The 14642-nt window shown below is 37.5% G+C and overlaps 1 protein-coding gene across 1 annotated transcript in view; it reads left to right on the top strand.

Annotated features, from left to right (window-relative positions):
- Window positions 1-14642, top strand: part of IL1RAPL2 (interleukin 1 receptor accessory protein like 2) — a 617966-nt gene that overhangs the window by 550084 nt on the left and 53240 nt on the right. The window contains exon 7 of the mRNA XM_049871435.1: window positions 9433-9562. Within this exon, the coding sequence (XP_049727392.1) occupies window positions 9433-9562 (130 nt within the window). The remainder of the gene's footprint in view (window positions 1-9432; window positions 9563-14642) is intronic.

Here is a 14642-nt window from a genome sequence, read left to right as displayed (position 1 = left end):
TAAGGAGATGAAAGAGGAGAAAGTAAGCAAGATTTATCAGCATGATATGTAGTCACAATTAGGGGTTCTGCTCATTCACCCTTGATCAAATTCAGTAACAGAAACTTTTGTTCGTTGGGAATTGAGGCTACTAGATGGCTCAACTAGGTAGCTCTTGTTAAGTCTGAACAATTCCTCAGGTGGAATTTTGCACCACTTATACCTCTGAGTCAATTGTAGACCAAAGCAACCATATCACTGTTGCTATCTCATCTTACTTTGAGGCCTGCTGCTGTACTACTTGCCTCTAGCAAAGGCAAATAACTATAGGCATGTTTCCCACCATTACCCCAAAAGGTTGTTCTGGCTTCACATGCATTGTAAAACAAGCAACAGTAGAAAGTTTGAGGGTTATTCATTCTCTCTCTCACACACACATACAATTTTAACCATTTCTAAATAATTATTCTAATCTACAGGTACTCAGGAGTCCTGGGAGGTATAAACGACTGCTAAACAAAAGGTTGAAGTTTCGAGTTCACATAGAGGCACCTCAAAAGAAAGGCCTGGTAATCTACTTCCAAAAAATCAGCCATTAAAACCCTGTGGAGCACCATTCTACTCTGAAACACATGAGGTCACCATGAGTAGGCATCTACTCCACAGTAACTGGTTGTTGGTTGAAGGGCACTCAAGGATCTTTTCCCAGTCTTCTTCTTTCCCAGATCAGTTAGCTTTTGTACCCACGTTTTTCTCACGCAAAGTCCTATAATTTTTTTTTAGTAGAAAACCATACTTTTCTACAATCCCCACCATCTGGGACAACTAACTCATGTCTCTCTGCCTCATCAACTTTTTATCTCCCTTTGGGTTTTACTCAAAGAAATATATTCTTTCTTCATGCCTCCAGCTTCATAATATCTTGCTCTCAGCTATAATTTAGATTTTACCTCAATAGCTGTATCATTTAATTTAGAAAGAAAGCAATGGGGAGAGGCCTCTTCTTTAGAAAGGAGGGAAAAAAAGCTGCACAGAATCACCCTGAAATATCAGGCTGCTCTCTTTTCCTGGTGTATGAAAATGGAGAGGCACCACAGTCTCTAGTAGATTGAACACTGACTAGATATCAGAAGACATGAAGTATTTCTTCAACCTTGAAGCTGGCTCATTCTTTGACCTGGAGAAAGTCAGTTGATTTCTGTCTAAGCCTGTTTCACTTTCAGTGATCCATTCAGTTTGAGACTTGAATCTCAGAGAAAGTGAGGATCCTACTGTTTTCACCAGTATAGCTTTGGCTGCAAATGGGTGCTTAACATATCTGATTAGACTGATAAGAAAGGCCAGTGTGAGAAAGGAGGCACTATCTCTGACAAAACCACAGTTATTTTGTCTTATATATGTTTATAAATAAATAAATGTGTGTGTGTGTGTATGTGTGTGTGTGTGTGTGTGGAGCCCTGGTGGTGCAGTGGAAACTCTGGTGGCATAGTGGTTAAGTGCTACAGCTGCTAGCAAAAGGGTCAGCAATTTGAATCCACCAGGTGCTCCTTGGAAATTCTATGGGGCAGTTCCACTCTGTCCTGTGGGGTCACTATGAGTCGGAATCAACTTGACGGCAACGGGTTTGGTTTTATATATATATATATATGGGTTTAGTTTATATATATATATATATATATATATATATATATAATTTTCAGAATGAGGGAATGTATGTTTCTCTACATCCCAGGCAAACCATATACGAGGATCAGTAGTTTTTAACTTTTTTCCTCTTAACACACCTGACAAATGACATTCACCTCAGGAGACATTCTTATAGGTGTTCCCCATGTGCAAGTTATAACTCCACCCCTTACTTCCCACTCAAGGAAAAGTATACTGGAATGCATATGAGTAAGAGTGACATTAATATAATGATGACCTAAGCACTGCTCTAGTTTTTTGAGGAGCTAATTCATAAACTTGGGTACATTATTAACAACGAACTTCTTAAAGCATATCTCACAACTGAGCGTAACATGCCCCTGTGTCTCATGTACCCTAACACTGACCTACTGGACTGGAGCAAGTGGTTTAGGGCACTCTCAGCACCTAGTGTACAGAAAAACAAAAGTTGTGTATCTTAATTGTGGATTTCCTTCTTATGGAAGGAATAAAACTCTAGAATGTTGAAGCTAAAAACTTAGGTACATAAAGCACAGCGGGAAAGTAAATGGCTTCACAATTAGCATCACAACTATCTAATCCTCTTATCAACTCATTCTGTGAGCCCGGGGAAAAAATGAGAACCTCTGTTTATGTTAGCAGGAACAGGAATAGAAATTCTAGGTGCAACTCCTCGGCCAGAATGGTGAAAATAAAAGTTAAGTTGGTCATTCGGGACAAAGATATACAGTGTATAGATTCCTGCGGCAGACCTTCGGACATGTAGTCAATATGGTAAACAGAATTGATGTGTTAAAGACCCACCTCTCTAAACACAGAAAAATGCTGGTCAAAATACAGTAAGATGCTGAGCCTAGCTTGAAAGCAAGTAAAGGAAATTCCCAGGTTCTGGGAATGAAATGGGAATGCAAAGCCAGGGAAGGGAGTATAAATTCCAGCTGGATACCTCCTGGGTATATTGGAACCAGATATGGACCTTAGGTGTCTAAGGCCTTGGGCTCCAGCTCAGACAATAAGGCCACACCCATTACACACCCATTGCTGACAAGTTGAATCCGACTCATAGTGACCCTATAGGACAAAGTAGAACTGCCACATTGGACTTCCAAGGACTGGCTGGTGGATTCAAACTGGCAACTTTTTTGGTTAGCAGCCAAGCTTTTAACCATTGCACCACCGGGGTTCCAATAAGGCCACCAAAACCAAAAACCAAACCTGTTGCCCTTGAGTCAATTCTGACTCATAGCGAAATTATACAAGGCCATAGACCTGTGTAAAGCATAGAGCTAGAACTGACATCTCAGCAAAAATTTAGAAACTCTGAAAGGTTTTAAAGTCTATGAAATAGGATCTATAAAACTACTCATTAGCCCAGGGAAGCAGCCAGGAAATTCACATTCTGTCCAGAGCCATGACCATGAATAGAAAGAGACAGGAGAAATCAGAACTCAACCTGTACCAAGCGTGAGTGCGGACTCTAAATTTACACAACCCACATGGGGCACAAACCTTCAAGCTAAGAAATTAACATAAAAACTGGTTCCCAACCAGTGAAACTTGTAGAGTTTTGGCAGAGGCAAACTTGAAAGCACTCTAAGGGAATGACTCCACAGCCCTCAGCACCTGGGACTCCCACAGAAAGCAATCCCTGTTGTAGATGAAAACACAGTACTAACATTACAAACCTCACAAGAAAATTAACCACCATGAGGGTGCTTCCACTGACACATATAGGAAAAAAATTGCATCACAAGAAATAGAGATAATAGAACAATTTAAAAGATGTTAAAAGAGGTTCGTTGGAAACTGTTCAAAGAGAAAAACAAAGAATGAAAAAAGAAAACCATGTGGCAAGAATTAGGACATCGATGGTTATCTGTGGCCTTTATAGAATTCATAGCCCGTAAAAAAAAAAATTTTTTTTTTTAATATGATGAGGACAAAGCTAAATAACCAAAACCAAACCAAACCCATTGCTATCCAGTCGATTCTGACTCACAGCAACCCTATAGGACACAGTAGAACTGCCCCATAGAGTTTCCAAGGAGTGCCTGGTGGATTCAAACTGCTGACCTTTCGGTTAGCAGCCATAGCACTTAACCACTACACCACCAGGGTTTCCAAAGCTAAATAAAGGAATTGAAAATCGTATTGTTGCCTATGACAGTGAGAAATGCTTTAAAAGTCTTGGTAGATAAAGAGATTAAGATATGTGGCCAAAATAAAATAGATTTTATCTATTTCCAGGTAGAAACCCCAGGTTCTTGATTGGCATGACTCATAAAAAAAAAAATTTTTTTTTTTGACTCATACTGGCCAATAAATAAGAGACTGAAGTGGGAGAATAGGAAAGGCACCTGTGTTTCACTGTCCGAGGAAAGGAACCAGTCAGAGCTGCTGTTGCCAAGACTTCTCGCCAAGGGTGGACAGGCCAGTTACTTTTAAAGGGGTTTACAAGTAGCGACTCCGTAAAAATTACATCAGCAACATTCTTAATCATACTAAGTAAGCACAATGTGGTTTACATAAAAGCAGAATTCAAATGCAAAGCTGGGGGTGGGGGTGGGGGTGGGGGGAGGAAGCCAAGCAAAGAAAATAGGGTTTTTAGTATAGTACTGTTAGGGCTGTCTCACCACAATTACCAATTCAGGTAATTCAGTCTCTGGTTTTTTTAAAGTTTATCTCAGAGCAATTATATGGGTTCGAGATGCAAAAAAAAAAAAAAATTCTCAGAGGCCTGGCTGGAGACGTATCCATAGACCATTCAATGGCAAGTGTGATGCATTCAGCTCTGAAAACACAAGGATTGAGATTTCTTAGAACCTGTGTACAACATGCATTGTACTTCTTTTGCTTATTGTTCATCACCTATTCCCACCCCCCCAGATGTAAAATTCCTGAGGCCAGGAATTTTTTTCCTAACTGATGTGTAGTGTCCATCATACAATTCACCCATCGCAAATGTACTCTTCAATGGTTATTAGTAAATTTACACAGTTGTACAGCCATCAGCACAATACAGCTTGAGAATACTTCCATCATTCCCCAGTAGTTTTCTCTTAAAGGTTTTCAGTCAGTCCCTGCTCCCGTCCAGACCCAAGTAACTACTGATATATTTTCTGTTTCTATAGTAATAACCTTTTCTAAAAATTTCATATCAATAGAACCATACAATATGTAGCCTTTTGTGTCTGATTTCTTCCCTTTAGAATAATGGTTTTGAGGTTTACTCACATTGTAGCATGTATCAGTTCCTTTTTATTCTGAGTAGAATTCCACTGTATGGATATATTATAGTTTATGTGCACAGGACCGGGCAACAGTTTGTTCTGTTATACATAAGGTCGCCATGAGTCAGGGCTGACTCAATAGCAGCTAACAACAACAACATGCATTTACCTATTAATGGAAATTTGAGTTGTTTCCAGTTTGGGGCTATTACAAATAAACAAATCTGTCACCATCAAATGGATTCTGACTCATAGCAACCCTATAAGACAGAGAGAAACTGCCCCATAGGGTTTCCAAGGAGCAGCTGGTGGATTTGAGCTGCCGACATTTTGGTTAGCAGTTGAGCTCTTAAGTTACATGTAAAGTTGCTATGAATATTCATGTACAAGTCTTTGTATGGACATATACTTTGATATAAAATGACTGGATTATATGGTAGGTATATATTTCATTTTTTTTAAAGAAAGCTATAGATTAATTTTTACTTCCTAAAATTTTATATAAATTATAAAGTTGTTTTTTTTGTTTTTTGATCTGGCTTCTTTCACTCAGCATAATTGTTTTGAGATTCATTCATGTTGTAGTGTATCAGTTCTTCATTCCTTTGTATGGCTGAATAACATGCCATCATGTGGGTATACCACATTTTGTTTATTCATTCACCTACTAATGGATATTTAAACTATTTCCAGTTTTGAGTTATCAAAAGTAAAGCTGCTTTGAACATTCACTTACAAGTCTTTGTATGGACATATGTTTTGTTGACTGTCTAGACTTAAGAAAGTGATAGAGAAAATGTTAAGAATGCAGAATAAAACTAAAGATGATTCATATCTATAGCCATTACCTTGTGAATAGCATAAAAAAACTGAGAAAATAATCTTCTGGTATTCAAAAACACTATCCAGTTCAGCAAAGTTGCTCACATAATTGAAGAGTGAGTAGAGTTCTGATATTTGTCTGTTGTTTCACTTTCATCTCATCATTAATATAAATGAAAATATCAACTAACATTCATATTGGAACTACACTTGTTTGTCATTTGCAGACATAGGTTGGCAACAGATAAAAATTTCAGCAAAAATCAACGAAAGCACTCTATGAAAATCAATTTTTTTATAAGGAATTCACAGTAATGAATATTCTGTATTTTATTATTATTTGTAACTTGTGTGGTACACATATTTTATATCAGTATAGTTTATGATAAACTTGTGTATGTAATTATATGCATATGTTTTTTTCCAGAAAGCTGATTGTTAAATATTTATGAACACACCCCTGATGTATATCTTCTTTATTTAGAAATGGAAGGAATTGTAAGATGTGGATCCTATCCACCTCTGGAAACCCTGGTGGCATGGTAGTTAAGTGCTATGGCTGCTAACCAAGAGGTCGGCAGTTTGAATCTGCCAGGCGCTCCTTGGAAACTCTATGGGGCAGTTCTACTCCGTCCTATAGGGTCACTATAAGTTGGAATCGACGTGACGGCAGTGGGTTGGGTCTTATCCATCTATCTCCAACTCCCACTCCCTTCCTAACCCCACCTTGACACAAACACATACATACTTGTGTACATAGGCACACAAACCCCACTGCGATTATCATCATCAAAACCTCCCCTACACTTGGTTTTGTTACCTCATAATCTGATTTTGAAAAGTTTAGTCTTTGACACCCGAGAAAACCTAATGTGATATACGTGTCTGAGCTCTCTTCAGAGACTCTCAAACACATTGATAATCTGAGTTTATCCAGTTCAGGACAAGTGCCCAGGAAATATATTGCTATAAAGATTTGAACCTGTTGAAATTTCTAGATTTTTAAGGTCTCTAAGCACGCTTCTCCAATGTAGATGCCCACAGAGCTCTGTGAGAAAGGGAATTGAAGGAATGCTAGGACAATGGAGATCCAATCCTTTCCATGTATGCCACTTTCCAGCAAACCTCACTTACCTCATTACCTACCACCCTTTTTATTTTGATAGTTTTCTTTTTATTTTGATAGTTTTCAACCTACACTGCTATCCCTTTTAGATGCAAATATGAGTTGGCCATCCCTGTTAGTAAGGCATACAGTAATACAGGAATGACTGAAAATGTCTGGAGGCAAAGCAGTACAGTAGCACACAGATGCAAATGGTAGATAAGAGCTTACACACAAGCCAAACTTTAGCAATGCCTGAAGAGATTCTGTTTCAGGTTATTTGCCCAATCAATGCAGAGATCCCACCCACGCATTCTGGAAGAGGAGAGGCCCACTCCCTGGCACACATTGAGCCTCACTATCTGGATCAAGAGCTGATCGTTTTGGGACTCTCCTCAGAGTGTTGCGTATGATGGTTGGCTGATTTTCCTGTTTCTACCATTGGCAAAGGGCTTCAGCATATTTATTCAGCATTTGTATAAACTAGACCACCGAAATATCTGTATCTCTTGCATTTATTTAGCAAGAATGTATCTGATGGGAGAGTAAAAAAAGTTCCAGGAGAGATTGCTGCAGTAGTCAGTACACAGTATGGACAGCCAAGGAAAGGCAAATGCTGTCATTTTTGATAGACCACCTTGAGGAGGGCACTTTTTGTACATTGCTATAATTGTCTTTTTTCATTAAAATTAACCCAGGCCTGTGCGCCCACTTGGTACCCATAGGAATCACTAAAAGGTATTTTATTTGATATATTCCTTCAATATAGCCCAAAGGAATGGAATGACAACCAGAATTTATATGTTCACCAAACCCTTTAGCATATACTATCTTATCTGAGGCAATTATTGTTATTATTACCCTCATTACATGTATGAGAAATCAGTTTCCAAAAGGCTAGGTAATCTGCTCAGGGCCAGACCATCTGCTGGTCCGTGATAGATCCAAAACTAGGGTTCAAGTCTATTGACTCCTAGTCCAGTATACTTTCCATTGTACCAGGCTGCCTTTTACTTTTACACAAGTTTATATGACAGAACACATATTCAAAGCAACAATGAATAACCTTGTCTTAGATTTGTGTTAGATACATATGACAGACTCTTGGCATCAAAGGTTTTGACAATTACTGGGTGCTTTCAAATGTCGATGACATGTCATTTTGCTGAGGTATAAATTCGCACCAGAATGAGACTGATATTTGGCAACAAGTCACATATTAGTGGGTAAGCCCAGCCTGTTACCCGTATAAATATATGGGTAATATAAAACATTTTTATGTTTTCTCAATCTCTGTTTTTTCTTAGTGTAGACCCTAACTCCCATTAAAGTTGTTTCTTTGTAACAATAGTTCTCAAAGAAACCCATCTACTGGTTCTAATGATTAAAATGAAAGGATCTCAGGAAGTAATGGTTCTTAGAACGTGGAAGTTTAGGATCAATTTAAGAACAGAATGGAGAATTGGTCCATGGCTTACAGCAACGATGGGAACAAGTTCATCATGTACTCTGCAAGAAACAATATTTGTGAAATCGTATTATTTAGCACTCCAGCCAGGAGTCCCTGGATGGTACAAATGGTTAAGCTCTGGGCTACTGACTGAAAGGTTGGTGGTTCAAACCCACACAGAGGTGCCTGGCAATCTGCTTCCAAAAAGTCATAGCCATGAATACTCTATGGAGCGCAGTTTTACGCTGAAACACATGGGGTAGCTATGGGTCAGAATTGACTTGATGGCAACTAGTAGTGCTCCAGCCGGGGCAAAAATTTCGTGTTATAGAGAAAATGATATGATATATATATATATACATACAATTTATGAATTGAGCAATTCCTGTAGGTGTCAGAAATGTCAAGATGGTTCTCTACCATTCTTCTCTTATTGATCTTTTTTTTTTACAAGAAGAAAATAAAATCAATGCCAGCAAAAAACAATTGCTTATGTATTTGATGAGTAATTTACAATTAAACAAAGGTTTTAGCTATAATCACAAAGATTCATAATAAAAAGTGCTCAAGTGTTGCCTAGAATTATTTAAGTACTGTAAGTGACATAAAGAATGTATAAGAGTTGGTTAAATTGAATTTTCCCTGTATATATACTTTTTATGGGTATTTTTGTAATAAAAAATCTCCCTTTGGTTTGTATTATCCACTTTTTCTTAGAATAGAATAAACATATTTCCCTGTGCAATCTTAATAGTAGTAGAAACCCTATTATGATGTTTTTTCACCAATCAGAAATTAACTTATACTTTTGATTAATGGTAGCTTCAAAGACAAGTACAAGTAGAACGTAAGCAGTAATTAATACTCTCAAAAGAGAAAAATAAAAAGTGATCCTGTCTATTTGATTCTTTCATATTAGTTCCTGGGAGGAAGGCAATAAAAATAAGCAGTTCTAAAAATCGAGGAACATTATTTTTTAGAAGCCTTGAATTTTAAAATTTCCCAGAAGCTCTCATAACTATTTAAAACTGTTCTCATGTACAATGCAAAGATGATTGGAAGAGGAGTTGAAAAATGGGTCATTTCTGAGTTTTCCTTTGGATGTTAAATGGCCCCTTCCTGTCTCTCAGTGATAACCAGGAGCCATTTGCTCATTTTCTTTTCTCTGTCATTCTCAGGAAAACCCTTGAACATACCTTGCAAAGCATTCTTTGGATTCAGTGGAGAGTCTGGACCAATGATCTACTGGATGAAAGGGGAGAAGTTTATTGAAGAACTGGCAGGTCACATTAGAGAAGGTGAAATAAGGTACAGGACTTGAATTGCTTATTTTTTCTTTGCTGTCTTTGTAGTTAAGAAATGAAATGTCCTAGAAGCACTTCTACTCAGTGCTTTAATTGCAACTCCAAATCGTTCCATTCTCTCAAAGCTTCTCTTGTGGAGTGAGTGAAGCTGACTGCCCTAAGAAATGCAAAGGTATAGGCTCCCACTATAAGGAGGTTTTTCTCATGTTCTGAGAATATTCCATCAAGGTTTAATGACCCCATAAAGTTGCCTAAGCAAACTCCTTTGAGTTTCTAAAGTTTAGGTCATTGCTGTTTCACTCGGTCACAGCAAAAGTACAAAATTTGCAGGTGACTCCTCAGACCACTAGGCAAATGCTCATTCATTCCCTGAGGACAGCCTTCATATGTCATAGGTGTAAAGCTGTGGTGGCAGTAGTAAGTGGATACTCAGCCAAAATAACTGTTGACTCTTGTTGAATAGTGTTTATTTTTCCCAGTAGCCGTGGCTCATCCTGAATATGACTGATTCTTCACTTTAGCTCCTCCCTAGACATCTTTTCACTCCATTGTATATAGATACCTCTCTGGTGTATTATTAACTCTGCTGGTTTTCTAATCCTATGTAGTACCTTTTCATTTGTAAAAAGGAGGAATAGGTCATCTTTCCTTCCTCACTTAGCCTGCTGAATTGCCCTTTGAGAAGAAATGTAAACAAGGTAAGAAAATAAACAGTTTTCAAATGTGTTAAGAATCTATTTGCAAAAAAAAGAAATAATGCTGGAATCTTCCCAGATTTATTGAAAAAACTGATCTATACATTCAGGAAGCTCAGTGAACTCCAAATAGCATAAATGAAAAGAAATCCATAAACAAACATAAAATAGTAAAAACGCCAAAAGCCAAAGAGGAGAAAAACTTGAAAGCAGCAAAAGAAAAATGGTTTGTCGCTTATCAAGGGAACCCCAATAAGATTAACACTAGCTTCTCATCAGAAACAATGGGGGCCATAAGGCAGTGGGAAAACATATTTCAGAGGTTCAAAGAAAAAAACTGTCAACCAAGCTATCTTTCAAAATGAAGGCAAAATAAAACATTTCCAGATAAACAAATAGTGGGAGAATTTTCTTTTTTGCTAGCAGACATGTCTTACAAGAAATAATGAAGGAAATTCTTCAGGCTGAAAGCAAATGACTACAGGTGGTTATTCAGATTCACACACACAGAGCACCAGCAAAGGTAGTTATATAATTATATTAAAAAAAAAAAGCATAAATGCATATTTCTTTTTCTATCATCTCTTAATTGATTTAAAAAACCAATTGTATAAAACAAATATGTATATACTTATATGGTTGGGCCTATACCAAGTAGAAATGTAATGTATTTGCCAATAACAGCACAAAGGTGATGCATAGGAGCAGAGCTGTACCAGGCTAAGGAAATGACTCTAGATGGTAACTCAGAGCCCCAGGAGCAAATGAAGAGATTCAGAAATGATACATAAAGAGGCTAATATAATAAAAGCTATAAATATGTTCTTGTTCCTCTTCTCTCAGCTACTTTAAAATACATAAAATTACATAAACTAAAACTTATAACGATGTAACATTGGGTTGGTAAATTTTACAGATGTAATATGTGCAACAATAATACCGGAAAAGGAGGAAAGGTAATAATACAGGAATAACCTCTTGATATCTCACTAGAATTAAATTAGTATCAATCTGAAGCATATTCTATTAAATTAAGATGTATATGGTAAACTCTTGTTTCGGTTATATCTAGCAATACTATAACAGAAGTACCACAAGTGGGTGGCTTTAACAAACAGAAATTTATTTTCTCACAGATAGGAAGCTCTAAGTCCAAATTCAGGGTGCCAGCCCTAGGGGAGAGCTTTCTCTCACTCAGCTCATGAGGAAGGTCCTTGTCTCTTCTGGGCTTCTGCTCCTGGGTGATCTTCATGTGGTTTGGCACGTGTCTTCCCCCATCTCTTTTCTCGCTTGCTTGTTTAATCTCTTTCATATCTCAAAAGAGATTAATTTAAGACACATCCTATGCTAATCCTATCTCATTAGCATAACAAAGACAACCCGTTCACAAATGGGATTATAACCACAGGGACAGAGATTAGAATTTACAACACGTATTTTATGGGGACACAGTTCAATCCATAACATTCCACCTTTGGCCCTCCAAAATTCATGTCCTTGCCACATGTAAAACACATTCACCCCATCACATCGTCCCAAAAATTTTAAATCAAGCCCAAGTCCAAAATCTTATCATCTGAATCATCTAAATCAATTATGGATGAGACTTTAGGCATAGTCCACCTTGGGGCAAAATTCCTCTTCATTTGAGAACCTGTGAAATCTAAAATACAAGCTATTTGCTTTCAAAGTACAATGGCGGAACAGTCACAAGCTGTACTTTTCCATTACAAATGGGAGAAATTGGAGGGAAAGAAGGGATGACAGGCACAAAGCAAGTTCAAAACCCAGCAGAACACATTACATTAGCTCTCATGGCTTGAAAATGATCCTTTCTTCTCTCAGACTATCTGGGCAATGGCACCACTCTCCAGACTCTGGGTATTAGCCATGCCCCCTGGATTCTGGGTTGAGGCTCCTCAGTCCTGGGCTTCATCTCCACCTTCCAGGCCCTCTGGAATGGCAACTCTGCTCCCTCGGCTTTAGGCTGCCCCAATCTCCTAGTCCATCTGAGTGGTGACCCCACTACCTTGGCCCCAGCAGGCCCCATCCTTCTGCCCCTTGGGCATGGCAGCCCTGCCCCCTCAGTTTGGGGTGGCAACCCCAACCCCTAGCACACCTTGATGGCAACCCCATACTCCAGAACCAAGTTGGTGAAGATCCGACTCTTTGAAACCTATGTTGATGTGGCTCCAACCTTTGAGATCCAGGAGACTGTGGCCTCACCCTTTGAAACCTAGAAAGCCCTGCTTCCCATGCTCCTTCCAGCAGTTCTGATGATCTCCAAGCTGCTCCAGGAATGGTCCTTTTCTTGGAGGACAACAGATGTAGCTCCTTTGGCTTGTTTCTTGCCTGTAGAATTACAGGAGGCAGATAGCATTCTTTTCGTTCTTTCTCTGTCCCCCTTCAGTCTAAGCTGAGGGGTTTTCTGCTATGGTAGTTGGTCGGATCCAGTTTGTATAACAGAATTTTCTAAATCTTTAAATTTTATTTTCATTTTACACAGTTGAATGTTAAGTCCATCCCTTTCCTCTCACATTTTACTATAAGCAGCAAGGAGAAACTACATAGCAGGATACAAGATCACTATATAAAAATCAATTCAATTTGTATACAATTGAAAAATCAGAAAATGAAATTTAAAAAATCTATTTACAATAGCATCAAAAAGAATAAAATACTTGGGAATAAAGTCGACCGACTTGTACACTAAAAACTACAAAACTTGCTGAAATAAATTAAAGACTTAAATAAATGGAAAGTTATTCCATGTTCACAGGTCAGAAGACTTAATGTTCTCAAAATGGTAATACTTCCCAAAGTAACCTACGATTTCAATGCAATCGCAATCAGAATCCAAGCTGGCTTCTTTGTAGAAACTGACAAGCTGATTATAAAATTTGTATGTAATTTCAGGGGACTCAGAATAACTAAAACAACACTAAAAAAGAAGAACAAATTTGAAGGACTCACACTTCCGAATTTCAAAATTTAATACAAAGCTGCAATTATCAAAACAGTGTGCTACCTGCATAAGCATAGACATATACACCAATGGAATAGAATCAAGAGTCCAGAAATGATTTTGACAAGGGTGCCAAGACTATTCAATGGTGGAAAGAATAATCTCTTCAACAAATGGTATTGGGGACAACTGGGTATCCACAAGCAAAAGAATGAAGTTGGACCCCTATCTCAAACCATGGACAAAAATTAACTAAAAATGGATCAAAGACCAAATTATAGAAACTAGAGCCATGAAATGCTTAAGTGTTTATAAAACTATACAACACAAGGGTAAATTAAATGTAAAGAAAACACAGGGGTAAATTTTAATTTGATTTTGATCTTGGCAACAGATTCTAAGATAGAACATCCTAAGTATGAGTGACAAAAGAAGAAATAGATAAATTGGATTTCATCACAATTAAAAATGTTGATGTATCAAAGGACACTATAAAGAAAGTGAAAACAAAACTCACAGAATAGGAGAAAATATTTACAAATCATGTATTTGATAAGGGATTCATAACTAGAATATGTGAAGAGCTCTTAAGAGTCAATAATAAAAGGACACATACCTCAATTAAAAAATGAGCAAAAGACTTCAATAGACATTTCTCCAAAGAAGATATGCAAATAGCCAAAAAGCACATGAAAAGATCCTTGGCATCATTGTTCATCAGGGAAATGCAAATAAAAACCATAGTATGATATTATTTCATACCAGCTAGAATGGGAATAGTAATAATAATAAAACAGATGATAACAAGTGTTGGTGAGGATGTGGAAAAATTGGAACTCTAACACATTGCTGGAGGGGATGTAAAATGGTGCTGCCACTTTGGAAAACAACCTGGCAGTTTATATGACTCAGTGATTCCACACCTAGATATATTCCCAAGTGAAGTCAAAACATATACATATATCCACACGAAAACTTGCACATGGGTGTTTATAGCAGCATCATTCATAAAAAACAAAAGGTAAAGATAACCCAAATGTCCATCAACTGTAGAATAGATAAATACTATGTGGCATATCCATAGGAATGAAATATTATTCGATCATGAAAATTAGTTAAGTACTGAAACACCCTGAAACATTGAAACATTCTCAGTGAAAGAAGCCAGTGACAAAGGATTACACATCTAATTCCATTTATATGAAATGACTAGAACAGAGAAATCTCTTATAGAGCACAGAAAGTAGATCAGTAGTTGCTTAAGGCTGGAGGGTATGGATGGCGTGACAAAGTATATAAGGTTTTTTTTTTTTTTGGTAGTAAAATGCATATAACATAAAATTTACAATTTTAACCATTTTAAAAATGTACGATTCAGAGGTATTTTGTACATTCGCAATGCTGTGCAACTACCACCACTATCT

This window comes from Elephas maximus, chromosome X (assembly GCF_024166365.1).
Source record: "Elephas maximus indicus isolate mEleMax1 chromosome X, mEleMax1 primary haplotype, whole genome shotgun sequence".
Taxonomy (NCBI): domain Eukaryota; kingdom Metazoa; phylum Chordata; class Mammalia; order Proboscidea; family Elephantidae; genus Elephas; species Elephas maximus.
The sequence above is the reverse complement of the archived record's forward strand: the minus strand, read 5'-3'. Positions and strand labels throughout refer to the sequence as shown.